The sequence below is a fragment of the Pogona vitticeps genome, chromosome 5 (genome assembly GCF_051106095.1).
Source record: "Pogona vitticeps strain Pit_001003342236 chromosome 5, PviZW2.1, whole genome shotgun sequence".
Classification (NCBI taxonomy): domain Eukaryota; kingdom Metazoa; phylum Chordata; class Lepidosauria; order Squamata; family Agamidae; genus Pogona; species Pogona vitticeps.
The window spans coordinates 20,132,498-20,157,236 of NC_135787.1; the positions used below are offsets into that span (position 1 = coordinate 20,132,498).

Genomic DNA, 24,739 nt, shown 5'->3' on the forward strand with positions numbered 1-24,739 from the left:
TGGATGGTGAGGACCAGAAGGTGTTCATATTCTGGAAGATGGTTATCACTTTACCAATACAGCACTTAATGTCCACTTCTGCATCCCAATTCCAGACAATCATACTGCCCAGATAAGTGAACTTCTCCACTTCCTCTAGCTGCTGCTGTCCAAGTACAATTCCCTATGTTGGGACCATGGATCTCACGGACATGATTTTTAATTTCTCAGCACTTATATTGAGGCCAACTTTATTTGTCTCTTCATCCAGGACAGTCCTGGCATGCTGCAGTTTCAGTTCATCTTCCTCAAGCAAGGTGATATTGTCAGTGAAACCCAGATTGCTAAGAGAACTTTGGTCAGTTCAGTGGATGCCTATCCCAGTGTGTAGTACAGTTCACAGCATGATATAATCAAGGGCCACAAGGAAGAGGAGTGGCGACAAAATACAGCCTTGTCTGACCCCTGTGGTGATCTCAAAGAAATCTGTATGGCCATTCTCGATCTTAATGCAGCATCTCGATCATTAATACAAGTTCTTAAAGAGGGTAACAAAGACTGCCAGTATGCTGTACAGACATAGGATCTGCCAAAGGGACTCTTGGTGGACACTACTGAATGCTTTTTTAAAGTTGACAAAGTTTAAGGTTAATGGGTGCTGACACTCAATGCACTGTTCTATGATGTTTCTTAAGGTAAAGATTTGCACACTGCAGGATCTTCAATAGCAGAGTCCAACTTGTTCCTCTCTCAGGCGTTGGTCAAGGGCACTTCACAGCTGCCTAACTACATAAAATGCCTTCCCAGGCACTGAGAGAAGAGTGATGCCTCACCAATTGGTACATTCAGAGAGGTTACCTTTCTTGGGGACTTTGACAATGGCACCTCTTCACCAATACGTAAGAACTACATCACCAACACTTGTTAAACAGCTTTGTCAGCTCTTCTGCCATGGCCTGCCCACCATACTTTAATATCTCTGCTGATATCTCATCCAAGCCTGCTGCCTTGTTGTTTTTAAGGCTTCCAATCACAATCTTAACTTCTTCAATAGTGATCTCACCAGTGTTCACCTGGAGTTCTTGTTGAGCATTCTCTTCATTGAGGATGTATGTACTAGTTAGGTCTGGCTGGTTGAGGGTTTCCTGAGAATATTCAACCCATCTTCTATTTTGTTCTTCTTGGGTGACCAGAAGCTTCCCATTCTTGTCTTTGATCAGAATATTAAAGCTCTTTCTTGTTCCAGTCAGATACAGTAACAATACAGTAAAGGGTTTTGGAATCATTTCGATTGGCTGCTTCTTGTACTTCAGTGCCTTTCCACTCCAGCCATTCCTTCTTGTCCTTCCTGCAGCTTTTCTTCACCAGCTGGTCAAGCTCTGTATATTATCTGCTAATTTCTTCCACTTCTTCTACATCTTTGGCTTGATCCCATTTTAATTTTCAGATCATCCTGTATACAGGCCATAAAGAGCAACATGAGCATGGCGTTGGCCTCGTTCTGAGTAAATGGGGCAACAAGGGTGCTCATTAGGTGGAAACCAGTCAGTGATTGAATAATTATAGCCCACTTCACTTATGGGCATGCCAAAGCGACTATTATACAAGTTTGTGTGCCAACGGATACCGGTGACACAGTGAAGGATGAATTCTACAAGCAACTCCAGGACACCTTCGACAGCATCCCAAATCATAACCTGAAGGTCCTTATTGGGGACTTTAATACCCAACTAGGTAGCGACTGATATGGACTAGAAATTGTGATTACAGTTTGTGTGTCTTCAGCTAGCTTTAGTGATAAAGGTGAGCGACTGATGTCCTTCTGTGAACATAATAGACTGTGTGTCAGTAACATGTACTGTACTTTCAACATTGACGTATTCACAAGGCAACCTGGCAGTCACTGGGCAGACTTTCAACAAAACATTACAATAGCTAAATGTAATATTCACCTAAACATGAATGACAACAGCCACATCTCTTATCTTCCAGCAACAGACACAACCAACATATGTAGTCAATTGCCTGGAAGACCCTAACAACACAAGGGAAAATACAGGGTAGAGGTGTGGTTTGATAAGGGAAGAAAGACAATACCTTATTATTGTCCTTAAAGACAGAACAACATGCCTGCTAGAAATGTAGTACAAATTATGTCCACTGTTAAAGAGTGTGGACATTTAAACAATTAAAAACTTTTAACTGCGCAAGAATATCCAGTTGGCAAACATTTCAAAATAACAAATCACCCACGTACATTTACTTGTAGTGTACTGGCAGATCAAGCTATAGACATGTGATTGGCATACTGGGGTTCACTACAATGGAATATGCTAAGTGTTGAATGAATATTAAACTATTTTCTAAACCATAGCAAGTTTGAGTGACAGTTATTTTACACTGGACAAAATAAAGTGAATGCCATTCAAGGTCAAAGTTGTATTCCACAAAGAAGGATGCATATGCATTTCTAAATAACTTACTTTGAAAAAACTGCTGCACGATTTTTCTGATTTCATTCATTTTTCAAAACTGATAAGCCAGTACATTATAAGAATCATATAGGCACAATTGTCAAAGGGCTTTTTTAATATTTTCAAAATTATAGAGCAGACTGTGAACACCTTTTTTTTCTTCCACCATAAATTTGGAAAAATGTTTTTTTGCTTTTTAACATTTAGTGTCCTTTCTAAATGTACAAATCCCAAAGTTTGATCCTACCACAAATATTTTTAGATAGTCCACCAAAGATTGGCATTACCTTTTTTTCCTCCTGTAATACTATCACATCGTAATACCGTGGGACAAAGAGATCAGCCTTTCTCTGGTCTTCCCTTCTGATGTTGACATTTTCATAATGCACTGCATTTTCTCTGTAAAATGTTTTAAGAGAATGATATTTATTCATTTATTCATTTATTGCTCTTATATTCTTCCTTCTCCCAGGTAATGGGCCAAATTTATGATTTATATCTTATAGATCAGCGGTTCTTAACCTTTGTTACTCAGATGCTTTTGAACTGCAACTCCCAGAAACCCCAGTCAGGACAGCTGGTGGTGAAGGCTTCTGGGAGTTGCAGTCCAAAACTCCTGAGTAACCCAAGGTTAAGAACCAGTGTTCTAGATGACTGGGGAACCAAACATCCATTTTGAAAGTTTTCAATCCTTTATCTTACAAGTAGCATTACAAATAGCTACCTTCTACAAAATAAAAGAGGAGCCATTTTCTTCACTAGTAAGACTTAATATACTTACATATTGTTATATTTGTAATCAGCCATTCTCAATTAGCGCCATGGCACATTTTGAAGGGTGCCACAGGCTATTAACGATTCTTCACCACCTTATAAGGTATGTAACTTATACATTCCTGATTTGGCCTATATTTATTTCATATTGTGTTTATGGCCATGGCCAGAAAAGAAGGTTGAAAATGGCTGCTCTAAATCAATTAGATTTCTTTCTAGATTTTCTTGCCAGAGTTGAACTGAAATTTTAAAACTGTGCATACAGAGCAAATCCAAGAATCTGTGTAGCCGTAACAGATGGAAAATAACACCTCAAGAAAACCAGAAACAGAAAAATGTATAGTATGCACATACAAGCTGCTTTGTGCAATGTGATGACGCTCTTAAAATTTTAAAAGCTTTTCAGTATTTTTCAGGTGGCACACAAGAGGTCTCTATTTACATAACTACTACACATCGTGAGCAAACATTGTGGAGTGTATTTAAAATAAACAAATGCACGATTCATCCTGTTAAGATATTTGTAATGGATCAGGTCGCTATATTGTAAATTAAAGTCATGAACATATGAAATGTACTCATGTAAGTAAAATATGTAAGAAAGGCTGCATGTAAAGTGCAAGCATACACCTGTTGCTGGTTAACAGGCAGAGTCAAAGGCTTGAGTTGCCTCGGGCAAGTGTTGCTGATTACAGAGGCTTTTTCTCTGTATAAAGGTAGCTCTGTGAGAGCATTCCTTTACTGTTCTGGTAAAGGAGCAGTCATATTGTTCTGGTATAAGAGTCATGTTGTTGTTTTATACTGGGTTGTGAGTAACTACTTATTGTATGCTGTTATGCTACACTATATATGGATAAGCTGTTTAAGTTACATACGTAAATACAAAGTATTTTTCTAAACTAAGTTTGGCCTATCTTAAGTTTTTCATCCAGAGTTAAGAGTACTAAATTCTGTTAATTTTCCACCAGTTCTCTCCAGGAAGCCACATTCTTTCTTGAATCAGCTTAAAACATTTCTGTTAGTACATGTTTATGCACACACATTCAAAGTATAGCAAATATACTCTCAACACATCCTCCCACTTCCTTTTTACAACATGTGAGAAAAAGTTTAAATTGGAACAGATGCTGCAGTAGTCGAATAAGGCAAATCTATGCACAGCTAAGAAAAATTAATTCAGTTATTACTATTCTGCTTTACCATTACTAATCTGTTCAAGATTTATTCCAGCATTAATGCTTTTTTTAAAAAAAAACGTCTAGTGCTGTGATTTATATCTGCAGCTACATCTCCAATTCAGGAACAGATAGCTTGACTTATAGCCTCATCTTTTAAAGTGATGGCATTGTGGGACTATAGCTTAGAGAACAAAAGGAAGCACTCAAAAAAGTGGGGACTAAAACAAGCCCATCCACCACTTCCTCTGCTAGATCATTTCCCTCTCATCCAGAAGTGAGCTTAACTGGGAGAAAAGTAGTTCAGAGAGAGGCTTCAAGCTATGGAGAGTTCAGCACTTTAAACTTCACATATTACCGCTTTACAGCTGAGTAGTGTCCTTGTGTGCAATCTGGCGCTCAGTATCTATAGCAGATATTTCTGCTTTTTGATCAGCATTGTGAGTGTACTGACTAACAAGCCATGTAACAAGCATCATCTGTAAAAAGAAAGCTGTCAAATGGATAAAGCTGTGGCTCACTGAAAATTGATGCTGATTTCACCAGATAATGATGGTTTCTTTGAAAAAAGTAAGGTTCATAACCTACAAGTCTGACTCTTTCACATATTAAACAAAAAATAATTAAAGACACTTATTCAAGTTCAGAGAAGACAACAAGACTGATCAAAAATGGAAGTGAAAGCTTCAGTTTTCCCATGGCCACATCAGGGAAGGAAAAAAGAAGTCAGAGGCTGGCTACAGCTTCTTCCCACCACAACAAACCATGATTTATAATGTTGCCTAAGCTAGCCCAGAAATCAAGTTGTGGGAAAAAGGTCCATTTTAATACAAAACAGTAAATGAATTACATACTGAATTACATCATAGTCTGCTGGTCCAGGGCCATCATGTGGCTTAAATCTGTATCGCTTTTCTGTCAAGTTGCCAAAATGCACTCCTTTATACTTCATAGTAGGATACGTTTCATGCTAAAAGAAAAAGATAAGCATTATACTGTGAGAAATCTCAACTTTCTTTATAACAGCCAACTGCAAATTTAGCCCAACCAGATCACTGCTCTGCCTTTAATACACATGTAATACAACATATTGTATCATACAGATGTACAAGAACTTAAGATGATAGCTACTGTTTATGTCAAGTAATCAGCATGCTGTGCACAGGGCTATATCCGTAAACTGACATTCATACCTCATATCCTACAAGCTTTTGCTTTCTCTTCTGAGAAACTAATCATGATTGACACAACTGTCATAAACATAGATACAATCATACTAGACATAAAAGTTCTCTATCAGGAACTTCCCCTTTGGATCCAACAAACAGGGATGAAAATCTATGTATTTCTCTTGAAATAAAAGGGTGTGAGAGCTGTGTGGCCATTACAAAATACAAATCCAAGAACAGGTGCTACCTTTATAGGCCACTATAAAGGTATGGCTATGTATTTCACTATGCATATGTATTTCTAGTATGTGTGAACATGTTTGTTCAAAAGTATGATCTGTCTCATTTGAAGAGAAATGCATATGGGAAGAAGACCAGATGTCTGTATACAAATGTTTAAATCTGTATTTTTCCACATTTTCTCATTTTCAAAAAAGCATTTTGAGCATATTTTACCTAAATGTACACATTTCTATGTTTTCTATTCTACACACATTTTAAAATAAAATGTTAAATCCATTTTGATATAGTTTCTGAGCCAGCAGTCCTATCATTTACCCTTTAGTGTTACTGAGACTTGAAACAAGACAATTCAAACAATGTATGTTATCTCTATATACAAGAGTCATGCTGGTATGTTGTCCTATGTATAACTGTCCTGCAACTGAAATACACAGGTAAGATACAACAAACAGAAATAGCATATTCTTTTCATGGAATATTTTATTTACACTACAGTCCTATCCACGGTCTGTTGTTGTTTAGTCGTTTAGTCGTGTCCGACTCTTCGTGACCCCATAGACCAGAGCACGCCAGGCCGTCCTGTCTTCCACTGCCTCACGGAGCTGGGCCAAATTCATGTTGGTCGCTTCAATGACACTGTCCAACCATCTCATCCTCTGTCGTCCCCTTCTCCTCTTGCCCTCACACTTTTCTAACATCAGGGTCTTTTTCAGGGAGTCTTCTCTTCTCATGGGATGGCCAAAGTATTGGAGCCTCAGCTTCAGGATCTGTCCTTCCAGTGAGCACTCAGGCTTGATTTCCTTTAGAATGGATAGGTTTGTTCTCCTTGCAGTCTAGGGGACTCTCAAGAGTTTCCTCCAGCACCACAATTCAAAAGCATCAATTCTTTGGCGGTCAGCTTTCTTTATGGTCCAGCTCTCACTTCCGTACATCACTACAGGAAAAACCATAGCTGTGACTATTCGGACTTTTGTTGGCAAGGTGATGTCTCTGCTTTTTAAGATGCTGTCAAGGTTTGTCATCGCTTTCCTCCCCAGAAGCAGGCGTCTTTTAATTTCGTGGCTGCTGTCTCCATCTGCAGTGATCATGGAGCCCAAGAAAGTAAAATCTGTCACTGCCTGCATATCTTCCCCCTTCTGTTTGCCAGGACGTGATGGGACCAGTGGCCATGATCTTAGTTTTTTTGATGTTGAGTTTCAGACCATTTTTTGAGCTCTCCTCTTTCACCCTCATTACAAGGTTCCTTAATTCCTCCTCACTTTCTGCCATCAGAGTGGTATCATCTGCATATCGGAGGTTGTTGATATTTCTTCCAGCAATCTTAATTCCGGCTTGGGATGCCTCCAGTCCGGCCTTTCGCATGATGTATTCTGCATATAAGTTAAATAAGCAGGGGGACAATATACAGCCTTGTCGTACTCCTTTCCCAATTTTGAACCAATCAGTGTTTCCGTATCCAGTTCTAACTGTTGCTTCCTGTCCCACGTATACCTGAGAGTAAATCCCACTGGCCTGAATCCAACTGTAAGTGCCAACACACTGACACAACAGTCAGAATCTTCGTCAGTTACCACTTATGTAACTTTTCGTGATTGAATCAGTCTGCTGAACGTGAAACTTAATACTCTGTATAATGAGTATTAAGAGGTCAACAAGGACTCAGGTTCAAATCCTCACTTCACCATGGAAATTCACTGGGGGGAGTAGCATTGGTAAAACTAATCCTTCGATTTTTTACTTCCTTTGAAAGTCCTATTAGTGTTAGTATTCGCTGATTCTAACTTGAGAGTATAGAACACATACATTGATGTATTTAACCCTCTATGTTTAATTAGTCTTATTTCCTAGGTGTGTTTATTAGTCTTATTTCCTAGGTGTGTTTAGGATTGTAGGCTAACAGTGTTACCCAAAAGTAAGTGCCATAAGTTCAACTAGACCTACTTTCAGGCAAGTGTGCACAAAACTGTACTCTTAATTTTATAAGACAAACACTTTTTGTAGATCAACTAAAGCTTTACTAATACCCACTGAAGTTATACAAATACTCAATATTCAATAAACCCTTAAAAGGATCAGGAATAGAATTTAAAAAGAGAGAAGTTCAGCCCTGGCAGTAAAAACTCTTTTTTCAATAGCAAGATGAAAGAAAAGCCTGAGTTATAAACTTTTCTACGAATGGGATGAAATACAGGATGATAAGCTAAGCCTATTTATTTTCATGATCCAGGAGAAAAGCACATATTATGCAGTGTAATACAAGAATTTATTCTGCAGTGAGTATATGGATATAAGTATATGGCTATCTCTATGTATTGTAGGCAATATTTGCATATGAAGCAGCCCTATAATACTCTTTTGCTGCAACTTTGAGTCCTAAAAAGCATTAAATCCAATATTTCACAGTAATGGTATTACAGCGCCATCCAATGGTTTCTACAAGAAATCATTTAATGAAAGATACTAGTTTTAAAGATAATCACTGCCACAAATAAGTCATTTTTGTGAATAAAAGATACATATGCGAACAAATCCTAAGACAGGTTCTTCTCCACTGCTTAATAAAGTAGAAATAGCCCTGTGCTACTAAACCTTGAGAGATGATAGGTTCGAAACAGATCTGAGGATATGACAAGACTCATACTTGACTTCACAGACCAATAACAGCATATCTATACAGGTCCATCGAGAATTATTAAGTCCCACTGAGTTCAACTGAGTTATTCCAAGATAACTAGATACATAACTGCAGCTTTAAATTACACAGATAGCTATTAAAAATCCAGCCAGATGTTTCAAAGAGTGTAGGCTTTGGACAACAGGAGCAATATAGTGTATGCAGTCCAATGCAAAGAGGAGTGTTCGGCGCTCTACATTAGAGAAGCCAAACAGCCACTAAACAGGAGAATGGCCCAGCACAGAAGGGGCAATGATTCAGGACCACAATCAGCAGTGTTCCTTCATTTGAAGGACAAAGGACGCTCATTTGATGACCAAGAGGTACTCATTTTAGACTGAGAAGATAGATGGCTTGAGAGAGGGGTCATGGAGGCCATATAGAAAATCCCTCACTCAACAGGGGTGGAGGCCTGAGATACAATCTGTCTTCTGTTTATCATGCTGCCCTTTCATCTGTCCCCAGAAAGATCAGAACCACACCCACCAGAAAGACCACTGTTAAAGACTGTTAACGACCAGGCCAATGGGTGGAAAAGGACTGCAGAGGTGGGATTTTCACTCAAGTCCCCCCCCCTCCATTGTCCATCCCTTTAGCGTTAGTTGAGTCCAGTTGTCATGACTCAATTTCTAGATAACCACACCTGGAGGACTGAGAATCTTCACAGATTTAACTCCTGTCTCAGTTGTGTTTTACTTCACAGGCTAGAAATGGGCATGCAAAAAATGATTTCATACAAAAGAACACACTACTAAATGATTGCCAGTGGAGCTGAATGCTTTTCCATGTTAAAAAAGTGTATGTAACAAGAAAGAAAGAAAGAAAGAAAGAAAGAAAGAAAGAAAGAAAGAAAGAAAGAAAGAAAGAAAGAAAGAAAGCCTTTAAACACAATGTTGAAGTTCAAGCCCCCCCCTTTAGCGTTAGTTTTCTAATGAAAATGAGCTTTTTTTAAAAAAATTGGAAAATACAAACCAGGTATTTGAGTATAATTAAATCTCAATTACAGTGAGTCTGATGATTCAAACAATGAGGTTTGCCTTGTTTATTTATTTATCTATTATAGTTTTATACCGCACCATCTAGTGGCCTTGCCACTACTCTGGGCAGTTTCCAGCAATAAAATATACATAAATAAAACAAAATCCCAGCCAATCCCAAAAATATAAAGAAAGGAATATAATATAAAAGACAAGAAATCTAAAAAATCAAGATGGTGGCAACGGACAAAAAGATTATAAATATAATGGTCAAAACAAGGCTGAGTAACAAACAATTACGAGGAGAGATTATCATGGAATGGCTCCTGAAAAGCAAAGCTTCTTAGTCAGTTACCCTGTTTCCTGAAAATAAGATCTAACCTGAAAATAAGCCCTAGTATGATTTGTCAGGATGCTTGTAATATAAGCCTTACCTCAAAAATAAAGCCCAGTTAAGTGAAACCCCACCCTCCACCATTGCACAGCAACCAGAAGAAGATGACATGACTGTATTTGAATAAATGCAGAGTGTTGTGCATGAAAAAAATAAAACATCCCCTGAAAATAAGCCCTAATGCATTTTTGGAGTGAAAATTAATATAAGACCTTGTCTTATTTTCGGGGAAACACAGTAACTATACGCCAAGAATGGAGACTTGAGATGCTAGACTCACTGTCAAGTTGGACTTAAGTCACACTGGTGATTCAAATCGGACTTGACCTGTGAGTTGGAACTTACCCATCCCCTCCCTTTCTAATGGCAGAAAAAGCTCCTGCTATGAACAGTTGAACATGTGTGTGCCGGTAATTATTTCATGCACACTAATAATACAGAGCAATGGACATTTTCTAGTGCAAATAATATGTCATACCTAGTGAACATTAAAGGGAAATGATGTCTTATAGACATTTTAAAGTTGTTACAACTGGGTTAATTGTGAACACAGAGAAAGACTATTTAAACAATACATATAATAATAGCCTGTAATATGACTGAATGTTAGACTGAATGACTGAAAGCATATTTGAATATAAGTTATTCAACAAATGTTAACCTGATAGTGAATTAAAAGACCTTATTATATTAGGAATACACTACATTGTATGACTGATAACAAAATCAAATATCATTTGACTTGGTTCACTGCCTACAGAATATAACATACACTTCTAAAATTCAAATCTATTCTATTAACAAGTTGTACATGTGTGGTCCTTAACTAAAAACAAAAGTGTTACTAAGAATAAAGGCAAATAGAAAGCATATGTCATATGATATCAAGCTGGGTCCCAATTTATTTTTTTCACCTCAGCTGGATTTATATTTTTTGATTCTTAAAGGGAAAGAACATACACTGGGCATACACTACCCCCAGAATCTATCCACTGTGTGTAAACTGGGGGGGGGGGGGGTACTCTTATGGGTGAAACTCTCTCCATGGTCTCACTTTCATGCTGACAGTCTCGCCATGATGAGACAGACTAAATCTACGGGAGAAAGGAGTTTATTGAGTATGAATTGCTTCCTGAGCACACAGTGTCATTTCCCACTAGTGACCATGTTAAAGCAAGTTCTGCTCCTTGGAGAAAGTGGAGGGAGAACTAGCAGATGGCCAGTGAACACGGAGGTTGGTGACAAGCTTTAAGGGAATGGATTATGCCCATCTGATATATTTTAGCAAAAGGCTTACATTTACAGGCATCTCCTGCCTCTCTAATTAGCTGTCCATTTCTGGAACTATATATCCTTAGGAAAATACTAGTTTCATTAAATCAAGAATATATTTTCCAACAGTGAGATAACCCATAAGGCAGTTGAGCATTCCACTCAAAGTCTCTTCCAATTATATTCCCGTTCTTCAGGTATTTGTACCCATTTTGAGTTCCTAATGCAAACACACACACATATGCTCAGGAGTAAACACACACACACACACACACACACACAGAGAGAGAGAGAGAGAGAACAGTAATGGAGGAGCTTTTGAGATAAAAGAACATAGGGTCACTCCATCTCCATTGGCAAGTCTCCAGAGTTAGCCCTATATAGATTCATTTTAATGAAGGAACAGAAGAGACTTTAATGTTGAGAATAAGGATCATTGCTCTAACACCACTTAGGAACAGGTGCTGTTATACTAGACCTCCTGCGCCTTTTTTATGTCAGAGAATTTGAGGAAGAGGAAGTAACATTATACTGAACAGCATGCTCCAGTTATTGCAAACCCATAAGATACTGAGAATTATCAGTCATCTTATATACCTTTCACAAAACATGTGGATGTATGGGGCCCTCAGTGATAGCTGAGAGTTACATTTTTGCAGAGAATAACCTTGCTTAAAATGTGTTATTTTGAAAACTTTTCAGAACCATTTAGAATAAGGCTCTTTCTGTCTGAACATGAGCAAGAAAATTCACACAAAAACTTTATAATAATTAAAATATGATCCCTGTTTAGCTTGCTTTAAAAAAAGCCCTTAAATTTCTAGTAATCCTTTTCATCCAATGAATTTTCAATTATTTATCACTCATGTGAGCAAATTCTGCCTAATTTTTAAGCTGCAAACAAATAAATAATAAGCTGACTTGAGGAATCCTTCATTAACATGCTGTTTAATCATATAAGAATAACATACAGTATTTGTCTCAGACAGACAAAAAGAATACTTCAGTGAAAGTGAAGTATTCTGTAATTCTATTGTATTTTGAACTTCACCATCCTGAGTACAGTGGTACCTTGACTTACGAACTTAATCCGTATTGGAATGGCATTCATACGTCGACAAGTTCATAAGTCGAAGCACCATTTCCCATAGGAATGCAATGAAAACCATTTAATCTGTATCTGCTGTTTTTCATTTGTATGTCGAGGTGCTGTTCATAGGTAGAGGTATTAGTTCCCATAGGAACTAATGCAAAGCCAGTTAATCCATACTCTACCACAAGGGGGCAAATTTTTTAATTTTTTCTTCTTTTGACCTAAGGTGAACCTAGGTCAAAAAAAGGGCAGGAAAGGGTTTTTTTCTTTTTGGTTCGTAAGTCGAGGCTCCGTTCGCAGGTTGAAGCAACTTTTTGCGAATGGAGCCATTCGTAACTCGAATCGTTCAGAACTAGGGATGTTCATAAGTCGAGGTACTACTTTAGTATGTAAGCAGTTGAAAGGCATGACATGAACATTTGTTTTTTATTTAGTTCTTACATATATATTCCTCCTTTCCTTCAACCAGGCTCATAGTGACTTCCTCTCCACTTTATACTCACAACAGCTCTGAGAGGCAGCTCAAACAGACCCCATGTGGGCCTAGCAGGTTCCATGGCTAAATGAGAATTTAAATGTGTTGTGTTCTTTTTATGTGTCATCAAGTCACTTATTTATTTATTTGCAAGATTTTTTAGCCACACCATTACCAACTTACAGTAACCCTACAAATCAGAGACCACCAAAAAGTCCTGTTGTCAGCAGACCCTGCAAACTCAAGGGTGTGGGTTCCTTTGTTGAGTCAATTCATCTCTTATTTGAGCTTCCTCTTTTCTTGTTGCTTTCAACTTTTCTCAGCATTGTTACAGTATCTTTCCAATGAGTCTTGTCTTCTTATGGTACACCCAAAGTAGAACAATCTCACTTTCATCATTTTTGCGTTACAACGCACTACTTCTACTGTAAATATTCAACTTCCTTGGACATATCTTGAGTACTCTAGATGTACATTAAATGTCAATTCAAAAGTCAGAAATGTTCATAAATTATATACAGTGGTGCCTCGCAAGACGAGGTTAATGCGTTCCGCAAAAATTGCTGTCAAGCGAAATCATCGTTAAGCGAAACACAGTTTTCCATAGAAAAGCATTGAAAACCGGATAATCCGTTCCAATGGGAACAGATTGTCATCGTAAAGCGAAAATCGCCATAGGAAACATTGTTTAGCGAAATGCGTTTCCCAAGCGAAGACAGCCGTCTAATGAAACAGCAACCATTTAAAAACCCGTTTAGTGAAGTAAACCCGAGCTGTCAAAAACATTGTAAAGAAAAAAACAGGGACCTAAAATTTAACCGTCTTGCGAGGCAAGGTCCCTAACATCGTAAAGCGAAAATCGCCCACAGGAAACATTGTTAAACAAAGCGCAAGATCGCTCCAAAAACCTCATTGTAAAGCGAATTCATCGTTAAACGAAGCAATCATCTAGCAAGGCACCACCGTATTATTTTGTTCGTTGTTGCTAAATGGTAGTCATTGAGCTTTTTGTAAAAACTACTGTAATAATTAACCACAAAACATAAACAGTGTTTGTAAAATGAGAGGGTTTTGTAAAAGGGCATCTCCTACACACTTTTTCCTCGAGAGACCACTAGAGAACAGAATGTGCATTTGTTTCACTGCAGAACCCAAACTGAATACCCAAGTATTCTAAGTACCCCCTGTATCTACAAAAGTCCCCTTACGGTTGATATCTTTGACATTTACAGACAGCATTTTACTGATTTGGCTCTGAAAGCAATTTTAAAAGGTGCACCAGCAGCTACATTTATTTTTTTCCAAATTGATTAAGTCTAAATAAAATTATTCCCATTCCCAGTTATGCCTTAAGCTCTGCATTTAAAATAATATAAATGGACTGCTACTTAACTCACTAACCTGTGAATTACTCAGGTAAAATATCCCATCCATAATGTTTTTTAAAAAACTTTTTTAAAACACAAAGTGAAGAATAAATTGATGCCCTTTTAACTCTAAATCATCAAGCTCTTTTTGCCAAGAACTGTTGACAATACCAATTTCAAGGTCGCTGTCAACTTTCTATGTCATTAGCAAATAAAATATGGTTTAATTGAAGCAAACTCAGCAAGGAGGTGCATTATTTTAAGTGAATACTGCAATATAACTTGAAAAATTACTAATCGTCACTCCCGTTGACAATAAAAATGGATGAAGGTGCCTTGGAATTTTTCCCTGTGACTTTCCCATAATTAAATATGGAAATAGATTCCATGAAGAATTAAAAGTCCCAGAGTGCATTAATTCTGGTGCTAATGGACTGTCTTTCAGTGCAGTAGCATACAGGTAGTTCCCAGCATGTTCCCAACATTACCTAATCTGTCAGTGTCTGCAGTTTTAGTGTAAAGTAGCACACACAAATTTAGGATTATATCCCACATTGTCTCAAGATGAAATAGGCATTCATCACATTTCATAATGCCTGTAGATGAAGTCTGCATAATTACTAAAGGCATTGAAGTATAAAAGTATTCAGCTGCAAGACACTTTACATTATTGCCATCAAAACTACAACATACATATTGTATGTTAACACAAAGCCTTCAATAAACCCCAAATAAATGTTTTGCATGCTTCAGTTTTAATCAGTATAATTTCAGCATTTATACCTGTAGCAGGTCTCCAGAAAACCATATTTAAGCATACCTGGGCTGTTTACATGTAAACCATACAGTTCTGCCGATTTGTGCTTTCCTTTTATCCTGCCTTAAAACAAATCGCATGCTGTCAAAGGCAAGTTCTGTAGTCCCGACAGGATCATACATAGGGTTGCTAATTAAATGTAGGGATGTAAATCTTTGCTTAAACTCACGATCTGTCTCCGCAGCCCGGTCCGGCCCAGGCCATGGACCAGCACTGGGCTGCGGACCAGGGGTTGGGGACCCCTGCTCTACACCACCACCTATACCCATTCAATCCTGCCAGTATGTGTAGAACATCTGCTCATGTGCCCATCAGCTAGAACAACAAGACTGACAGGCATAAGCAGCAGGGCTTTCTTGGAGATAGGCTCTCAATTATGAGAATCCTTTCTTCTTTCTTTTTACTGAAGCATTCATTCGTTTAAGTAAGTTTTTTAAAACATACAATGTGACTAAATTGCAATTTGTGTTTCTTTTTGTGATGGATTGTCATGAGTAAATTTGAAGCATTTTCCACCAACTGCACAACATACAGCTACAAACAGAATCTTGGTCCTTTTCATGGGTATTAACTGCATTTTGTTTAGCCAGCTGGGGCTTGGTATATGTTGTTCCTGTTTTTGTAGTGATTTTGCTCCCATCAGGCAATTCATGAAAGACTTTGCTAGCGGAATCCTTCTGTTTCTGGTTTTAGGGTAGAACAGTGTTTGTGCCGCTCTGCTCTCTGTCTTAAATAGTTTTAATCAGTTTTAAATAGTTTAAACAATTTAAACTTTTAAGTTTTTAATTGCTTCAACCTTTCAGCTTTTAACCTTGGCTCTGGCAAGTCTTTTAACTTTTTTTCTGGCAGTTGCAATAAGCTCCTAGGGAGTCGGGCTCCCAACTGGGGGCGAAGGAGAAGGACGCGGAGATTAGCCTCAGCCTTATCTCACTCCCAAACAACAATAACACCTGTATTCAGCCATAGCATAGAGCTGGAAGACTTTTAAAAGCAGAAAAAAAATCTTCAACAAAGAAGGAGAGTAAAGAGACAAGAAAGATCTCGCTGTTCTGATTGGCTAATGAACTACTATTAAAGAGACAGCTGAATAAAGTGCTGAGCAAAGAAATCTACAGGGGACCTATTGGGAATATTGGGAATACAGTATCAGAATACCAACAATACTATCAACTCAGATGGGGCAGAAAAAAATGTTCCCTTTCCAGAGCAAAAAAATCTCACAAACCCGTAAGCAATCCAGACTGGGGGATTTTTATACTCCAGTATTGCTGAATAACAGTTATGAATGCCTGAAGGTGGATAATGAGGTTGGAAATTGCTCTTAAATGTCCCTGTGTGACACCCGTGATCCGGGTCGTGAGGTGATGCTGGGAGTGCCGTCTCGCCCAAAAGCCTCCGTGGGCACTCAGACAGCCCCCAAGCCGTTCCCACCCCGGATGCTACACCAGTCCGTTGATACAGTGGACTTGGAAAAGGGGCTGAAGGGGTTAAATATAGCTACCCAGACTCCTCTGGTTTGGGCGGGAAAGGAGAGGAGGAATCCTGAGGAGGGAGCGGCAGGGGAAGTCAGTCACCGACGAGCAGGGGAAGAAGGTGGATGGGAATGGGTGTCCATCCAAGACCCCTGGTCGGGTAAATGGGAACAGGTCTGTCTTACTAAACAGGAGGCAGAAGAGAGAAGGAGGAATGAGGCTAGGGTCCGCCCCTCTTATTGGGGAGAGAGAGAGACCCGGGAGTGGCGTAGGAGGTTAGTAGAGGAGAAGAAAAGAGTAGAGAGAGAGAAAGAGGAGAAGACCAGATGGCATCTGGAGGAATTGAAGAGACTGGGGTACTATCCGGACCTTGGGAACACCCCGGGGCAGAGACCTCCATACCCTGGGGATATGCAGGGTTCGAAGAGACGACCCCATTATTAACGACGGAGCGTGAAGACTTCGATCCCGAAGAACCCTCACAGGTTCAGGCCGGTCCATGGGCGTCGAAGTCAAGTAACCCGTTCGACAAAGATTGGGTGCCCCTGTATGAACCGTTACTTTAGCAGGAGAAGTTTGTTCCCAAGTTGATTGACATTTCTATCCCTTTACCCCAGTTAAATAAAGAAGACAAATGGTTTTGTTCAAATGCGTCTACGGCTTTATTTGGGACGGGGGAGGTGAAGAATAGCGGACCCTCACACCCTGATCAGGACATTTTAACTACAGACTCACTCCTATACAGTGGGGTCTTGACTTGAGAACTTAATCCGTATTGGAAGGCGGTTCTCAAGTCAAAAAGTTCTCAGGTCAAATCTGCATTTCCCATAGGAATGCACTGAAAACCATTTGATCCGTATCTGCTCTTTTCCGTCCATAGAAACTAATGGGAAGCTGCTATTCCGCCTTCTTGTTTCTTTTTTTCTTAGGTCAAGAAAGGTTCAGGGAAGGCAGAGAAAATACAGTCCAGGCAGTACAGTACCAGGCAGTCTGAAGACTGTCTGCCAATCCACTCTCTAAACGCTGGGAAGACTGAGGAAGCAGACAGGCACCCTTTTCACTGGCCAACAGTTAACTGAAAGTTCATATTTTGCACTTTCCCTGCCTCCCACGTGGATTTTTTTCAGTTCTTAACTCAAATCTAAGTATGTAAGTCAAGTCAATATTTTCCTATGAGAGTGGTTCTTAAGTCAAAATGTTCTTAACTCAAGCCGTTCTTAAGTCAAGACCCCACTGTATATAGAACAAGATAATAGAAGCAAAGGCCCAGAAGGGCTGGAATTGCTGGCAGAGCAGACAAATCTGGTGGCAAAAACACTCCAAAAGATCTTCTGCAAACTCGACATGATCATAGATATTCTGCAAGAAAAGAAAAATGGCAAGAACCAAGGACTAAATGAGCAGTTCCATCCTCCAAAGCTCCCTAAAGGGGACGAGCAGATCAATGTGAAGAACTCTTGTCATAAAAACTGAGGAGGATGTCCAGAATGCCCAGCTAGATGTTAAAAGATGCCAAAACTCACAAACCTTTGATCCAAGAAGTATTATTCTGTGTATTTTCCCCTACCAAGGCAACTATACTGATTGGTCCTCAAAGTGGAAAGCAAAGAGACATCTGGCTTTTCTTTCTAATTCAATGTCAGAGATGATTGACCTTTCAAGCTCAAGAGACTACCCAGTCCAATTCACTACGAGAGGTTCCTATTACAATTCCGGACAAACAAAATTCCATCATTTATGTTTGAAAATGCCTCCAAACATTACTCCTTAGGAATCAGGACACAAAGATATTTCATGAATACCACGATCCAGAGATTGGGGCCACTATCCAAGGGGAAAAGCCCAAATGGAAAAGAGCACATCAAGAGACATACAAGGCATCCAACAGAGACAAAAGTAGCCTTCAAAACCATCCCAAATCTACTGAACCATTCCAATCCAACCAACCTGCCTGCACCTCTAGAAGTAGTCAATGCAAAGGCCCCTACTACTTTGGCCCCCAGAATACAAATATCTCATTGCAGATACCGATCAGGAAGTAGACAGAGATTCCATGGGAAACAATTGGCCAGAAGAGGAGACAGAAACCAAATTGCTATCCTCCTTTTGCTTTTTACCAAGGAATGACCAAGCCTCAATGATAAATCATTTTGAAGGTCTGGTGTCAGCTTTAAAAGATCTACAATAGCCAAGTCCCCAAAAAGAGAGTACAAAGATTCCATACCAATCTACCCACAGATTGCCATTAAATCCCGTGAATGGAAGCCTGATCAGACCAGCCCTGGAACATGTAGTAATTGTGAAAAAAAGAAACATGATATCACATCTCTCAGTTTCTGCAAATGATCCAGAACTGTGCAAGATAGAAGAAACAACCTCTGCAGTGAACAACAGCAATCCACTAAAACAAAACACTGAGCTATGTGCCTTTAATAAGGAGGAAAGGGACATGGAACCAGCTGTAAGAAATGCTCAGAATGCCATGAGACCTTAGAAATTCAAGCATGACAGCACAATCTTAAAAGCAATCCAGGATCTGCCACACCCTTTAAAGTCCTATCATGGAACATGGCAGGGTGGACATGCTGCATCTCTCTAAACTTTGATATCCCCCTTCCCTGTCATAAATATGATATTATTCTTTTGCAAGACTGGTGTTAGATGGTTTTAATTCTTTTAAGGTAAATGCAGTAGCTGGACAGGGACCAGGGAGATTGAAGGGATGGGTGGGTATTCTTACATCAACTGCTTTGAAGCTGAAATCTGTTATGAAACCCTCTCTGAGACAGTTGGCAATGGCAATAGTTCTAATAGGGGGCAAGAGGGATTTATTGATCATAAATGCATATCTGCCCCCCATGTGTAGAAAAGCAGAACTTGAGGAAAACTGGCTGTTACTAAAAAATTATGTGAGGACACTTATCTTAGAATACCTTGGTGCTCTGACACTCCTGGGAGGTGATCTAAATGCCCAGATGAGCCCAAATGATGACTTGCTGGCTTTCAAATACAAGTTGATTCTTAATACAACATTGACCACTGTCAAAGGGAAAGGCTATTTAAAGATCAACAGGCAAATTTTGCTGAGGCCTGCCTGTATAAATTCTCCTATAGACTGAGTCAATATGTGTTCAATGGTTTAACTGAAGGTGACATTCCAGATGAATTTACATTTATGTCAGGATCCAAAGTTAGCACAATTGATGATATTCTAGTATGTAGAGACCTCCTATATTTGGGTGAGAATTTTCAGGTACTTCCATATTTGGAGGGAGATCATTTCCCTTTCTTCCTATATATGCAGCTAAACCCCTGGACCTATCCATTTGGAGTCCAGGTATTATACCCAATTGCACCACTTGAAAGAGCTGGTTGCTGAACAAGATGGAACCCTAGTCTGGCACTTAGTCTAAGGGAGTTTCTAACTCAGGAGGACATGAACTTATATAATACACAGGAAGTGAGGCAGTTAATTCAGATCACATAGCCATTTATGAAAATCTCATACAAAAATTAAATCCAATTCTGGTTCATATAGTGAAAATTCTCAGAAACTGTACAACCACTCTAAAGCATGGTTTGATCATAGTTGTGTATCAGCAAAAAAATTATTAAACTGGCAGTTTCAGCAATACCAAAGATCAGAAGGTCAGGCCAGAAGTGATGCCCTCTCAAAACTTTTGATACAAAAAAAGAATACTGTATAAACTACTGATACAACGCACTAAAAAAGAATATACCAGAAAACTCTGGGGACAGTTAATTGAAGCAGTTAAAGATAAAAAAAAAAAAAACATCCCTCTTTTGGGGTTTAATCTCAGGTAGATCCTTTGGTCCAAAATCCCCTACATCCTCATGTATACAAGCAGATAAATGGGTCTCCTTTTTTTGCAAAACTGTATGAGGTTGTTATTCAAACTTCCTCTCCAACAATTCTAGGAAGCACCTCTAAATGGCCTGCTGTAACCCCAGGAGAGATCTGATCAGATATAGACCAACTAAAAATGACAAAGCCCCTGGGCCAGATGGCATTCCACCAGAGTTCCTAAAAGAAAATGAGGAGTGGGCCGCTTTTCTGGCCCCACTTTTTACGCACATTGATACTACAGGCTATATAACTAAATCCTGGAAAACAGCCATTGTACTGTAGTCCCATTTTACAAGAAGAGTAACAGAGAGGATTACAACTACAGGCAACAATCTGACAAGATACTGGTCATGGGCCTCGTGCTACAGTATTTTGTTAGTCTGTCTGTTTGTCTGTCAGGCTTTCTCCCGATAAGGAGACTCAAAGTGGCTCACAATATTAGTCATATGTGACAAGCAGCTCATTGAATTGCCATGGTAGCTTCCATAGTTGCAGCTTTGCACAGATATAAATACTGAACAGTGTATTGTCTTGTATGTATTTAAGTGCAAGGAAGTGCAGCAATATCAGAATATTGCCACTATTTTATAATAGATCATACTTTTGATGCAGAGGATTATTTTGTTAAAAAAGACAACAAAGATGGCTCTTCCTTTCACATAAAGGTGTGACACAAATAGAAATAAATAGATAAATAAACATTATTAGCCATTGTGTTGTTGGGTATGTGTTTTTGGCCCCTAAAAGGGTGGTTACATTTTATCAATAACAGTTCCCTATAATCAAAGTAATTAAAATGAACAATTTTTTTTGGAGTAAAACTGAGCAGTATACACAATTAATAAAGAAAATTGTTGATGAATCTACTGAAAATGTGTAACTTTTTCTGATCAGAATAAAATCTCAATCTTTCAAAAAGGTTCAAATATCTGATTTTTTTCATTCCTTACATTCCTTGATTCATTAAGTGAATTTGAAAGTACAGTAAATTGAATTGTCGCATAGCTCAATTTAATGACTCTGCTGCCCCCTAATGCATTGACTGAAAAAACTTGCAACTTCAGTAGCTTCAGGTTTATAAGGGGTGGTCTGCTGACTTTATAGAAAACAGCAAACTCTAACTTATTGTGCAGTGATTACAGTTCTCCTGCTAGAGAAAAGCAAAGAGCAGAAACATGCCAAAACAAAAGGTTATCTGATACTACCTACGTCAAAAGAAGTTTTTAAAAGTAGCTTTATAATCTTGAGAAGTAAAATAAAATAACTACAATTAGAAACTGAATACAGTATTGGAGTTGCAGTTTCCAGCTGCACACTAGCATTTCATATCAAAACAAGCGATGTATGATTTCTTAACTATGAGAAAACAATCAACTGCTTCTAGAGGATTGTGGCATTTTGATAAAATTTATGCCTATTAATTATTTGTCTGTTTCATTGACCAGAAATCCATTAAGAAGAAAACCCTATTGAATCATGAAAACTATCTGAAGTAAAAACAAGGAAGTTGCTTATGTGAAATGAAATTATGCATCTACCTAGCTGGTTCCTAAGATTTTTGTACTCCGATATACAGTGGACTATACAGATAGTGGACAGAGGGTTTTCCCATCAGCTGCTACCTCATCCTTTTTTAAGCTACAAATGCCAGATACCAAACAAAGGATCCCCTGCATGCAAAGCCTGTGCTCCATCACTGCGTTACAGACTGCCACCATAAACATGTAAACCCCAAATAATCGCATGAACAGGAACAAATGGAAAAGAGGAAAATAAGTAGGCCAGCAACCTCAACTTTGGTGTGGTTTATTAGGCAGTCAGATGAAGATAAACTGAGGTGTAGAGAAGGTACAGCCTTCTCTTATTTAGGCTACCGAAAAACTCACTATATCTTCACTTCTCTAAACTTCAACACATATGAGAGAAACACTTCACTTCTCTCCAAGGACTCTATACTTTTTGGCTTTGAATGTTATCATCATAACCTTGAAGCTGAAATGAACCGGTAACCAATGAAGCGCGGCCAGAGTGGGGGAAATGTGCTGGAATTTCTTTAGTTATTAATCTGGCCACCAAATTCTGAACCAGTTGAAGTCTCTGCATCAGCTTCAAGGGTAACCCCACACAGAGAGCACTGCAGTAGTCTATTCTTGAGATTACGAGGGCATGAATCAGCATTGTGAGTCCCCGCCTTTTCTAGATAGGGACACAGCTGGGCAATCCTCTGAAGATGGAAATGGGCTGCCCAGACCACAGGTGTCACCTGAGTTTCCATGGTGAGAAATACTTTGCAAGCTAATATAAAACATGTGCTTTTCTCCATAGTCATCTAACTATGCAGTATTTCTACAGAAACATTTGGATAGCAGGGCAACTGGAAATGCTCCTTAAATTTGTCGCCCCACCCTATAATTTCTGGTGTGTACAAATGAGTTGCCTGGAATGGGAAAAAATAAAGAAAACGTGTGGCTATGACTCGATGTGAATATTTGTAGATCACAGCCTACAATGTCACACTGGATTTTCCATCTTCAGAAGCTAGGATCCTGAAGGGTGAGTGTGCTTCCACTTAGGTCCCTCATTCATCTTTGCTTGGTGTCTTAGATTTCACAATAGCCAACAGCAAACTCTTTGAGGAGAAAGCTCACAAAACACTTCGCCCCAAGCTTATTTTTAAAGCATCTTTTCTCTTATAAGAGAATTTTTTCCTGACTGCCAACAGTGATATAAGCAGGAGAAAATTTAGAAAATTTATTTCAGTGATTGTGAAGGACTCAGTTCAGCTGCTAACCATTTCAGACTGGAAAGAAGCCTTCCTCCCCCGCCCTCTATAAGCAGATCACTTCTTCCAAAATTGAGGCTCAGCTGCAATCATCCTCAACCCTTGGGTTCCTGATTGTTAGAAGCAAGCTAGATCCAGTGCCCTCCTCAATATATTGGATAAGCTTTCTGTTTAGTTCCTATCCTCTGGTGTGTACATTCTGATTGCAGCTCAAGATGCACATAATAACATGATTTTAAAAATACTTACATTTTTTGTCTGATAGTATGCTGGGCCCAAAGTACTGTCTCTTGGAGGAGGCTTATGTTTTATAAGTGTCCCATCCTCCAGCTCTTCATAACCATATGATTGTCCTTGGGAAGGGATAGAAGGAGCCTCTGACTTGCGGAAGATTTTGATACTGTCTGCAAGTCTCTGAAGAAAAAAAATGCAATATGATTTGTTGCTGCTGCTTCTGACAAGCTAATATAACATACTAGTGACCATGTCCTGTGAAATTTATTTTATAAATTGAGATGGGGGTATTCTTAACTATCCACTCCTGGCAAGAGGGAAGATGAGTCTCCCTGCCAGGCTGACAAGTGGATAGCCTACTGCAAGCTCTGGAGCTACTGAAAGGGAGAGAGGAGTTGGTGGTAGCAGTGGACACGTGAGTGGACAGTCTGACCCCTGGGGACCAGCCCCTCATTATGTCCATCAGTGTGGGGGTATTCATATATGAATACTCCCATCTCTATTTATAAAGCATACATTTAACTCTTCTTAAGGCTGGGAGGGACCTGATTCACAGGCATTTTTCTAATCTCCGATGGCTCCAGACTCAGCAAGATTCAGACTAGGACAGGTCTAAGAAATCATCTGCCCAGAACTAACCCCCACATGCTTCTCAACTCCTAAACAGAAAATGACACACATTTTTCATGCAGAAAAGCACAGAATTACTGTACTTGTATATGCCTGTTTTTGCATGGAGAAACACAAATAACAGCTGGAGGGGGTAAACATTCTGCATAACATTACGTGGCTCAATGGCTTTATTCTGGAGACTAATTTGCTTCTATCTCCTTTTTTTAAGGAATACTCTTAAAAAAGTATATACATCCTTACTGTGTATGTTTGATTTTAAAAGTATTTTATACAATATTGTTTTTTATTTTTCATAATCTTGCACCAAGTTTATGAAAAATATAACCTACAAACAAATTAGATATCTGAATAAGTGACATGAAATGGTTAATGCAGCTACAGGTGATACGCAAAGCATATTAATAAAAGGCCTGAGTGCCATACCCCATTCAAAAATAATCTGAAGCCTTTGTTTATAATCACTAATCCTCTTGTGTCTAATACTTTTAGAAAACTCACAGAATTTCCTGCCATTTAAATAGCTTTTCACTTCAGGCTACTCATTTTTGAGAACAATAAATAGTTAAGGGTCTATATTTCTACAAATTAAAGTGATTCTATTTTGATTTCCTGGCTCTGAGCTCTTTTTAAAGGAAATTAGCACTTGGATTTCAGCTGATCTAGTTAGTTTCCTTAGAGTAGGAAAGTGAAAAATGGGCTGCTAATCAAGTTATAGGCAAGTGGCTACCCTGAAGAACATCTAGAATATGATGTACTGTGCTTTACACAACCAGCATTTTCAAAATACACTGCTTCTCCGAACCAATATTTGGTTGGACCAAATTTATTTATAGTTTCACTGGAGTATATAATTCCTGATGGTCTTAG

General features: G+C 38.8%; 1 protein-coding gene across 2 annotated transcripts in view; it reads right to left on the reverse strand.

Moving 5' to 3' along the window:
- Positions 1-24,739, reverse strand: part of STPG2 (sperm tail PG-rich repeat containing 2) — a 274,188-nt gene that overhangs the window by 218,392 nt on the left and 31,057 nt on the right. For both annotated transcript variants that reach the window (XM_020802913.3, XM_078394602.1), the window contains exons 4-6: positions 23,255-23,419; positions 5,257-5,372; positions 2,741-2,852 (exon numbers count right to left, since the gene is read on the reverse strand). In XM_020802913.3, coding sequence (XP_020658572.3) covers positions 2,741-2,852; positions 5,257-5,372; positions 23,255-23,419 — 393 coding nt within the window. The remainder of the gene's footprint in view (positions 1-2,740; positions 2,853-5,256; positions 5,373-23,254; positions 23,420-24,739) is intronic.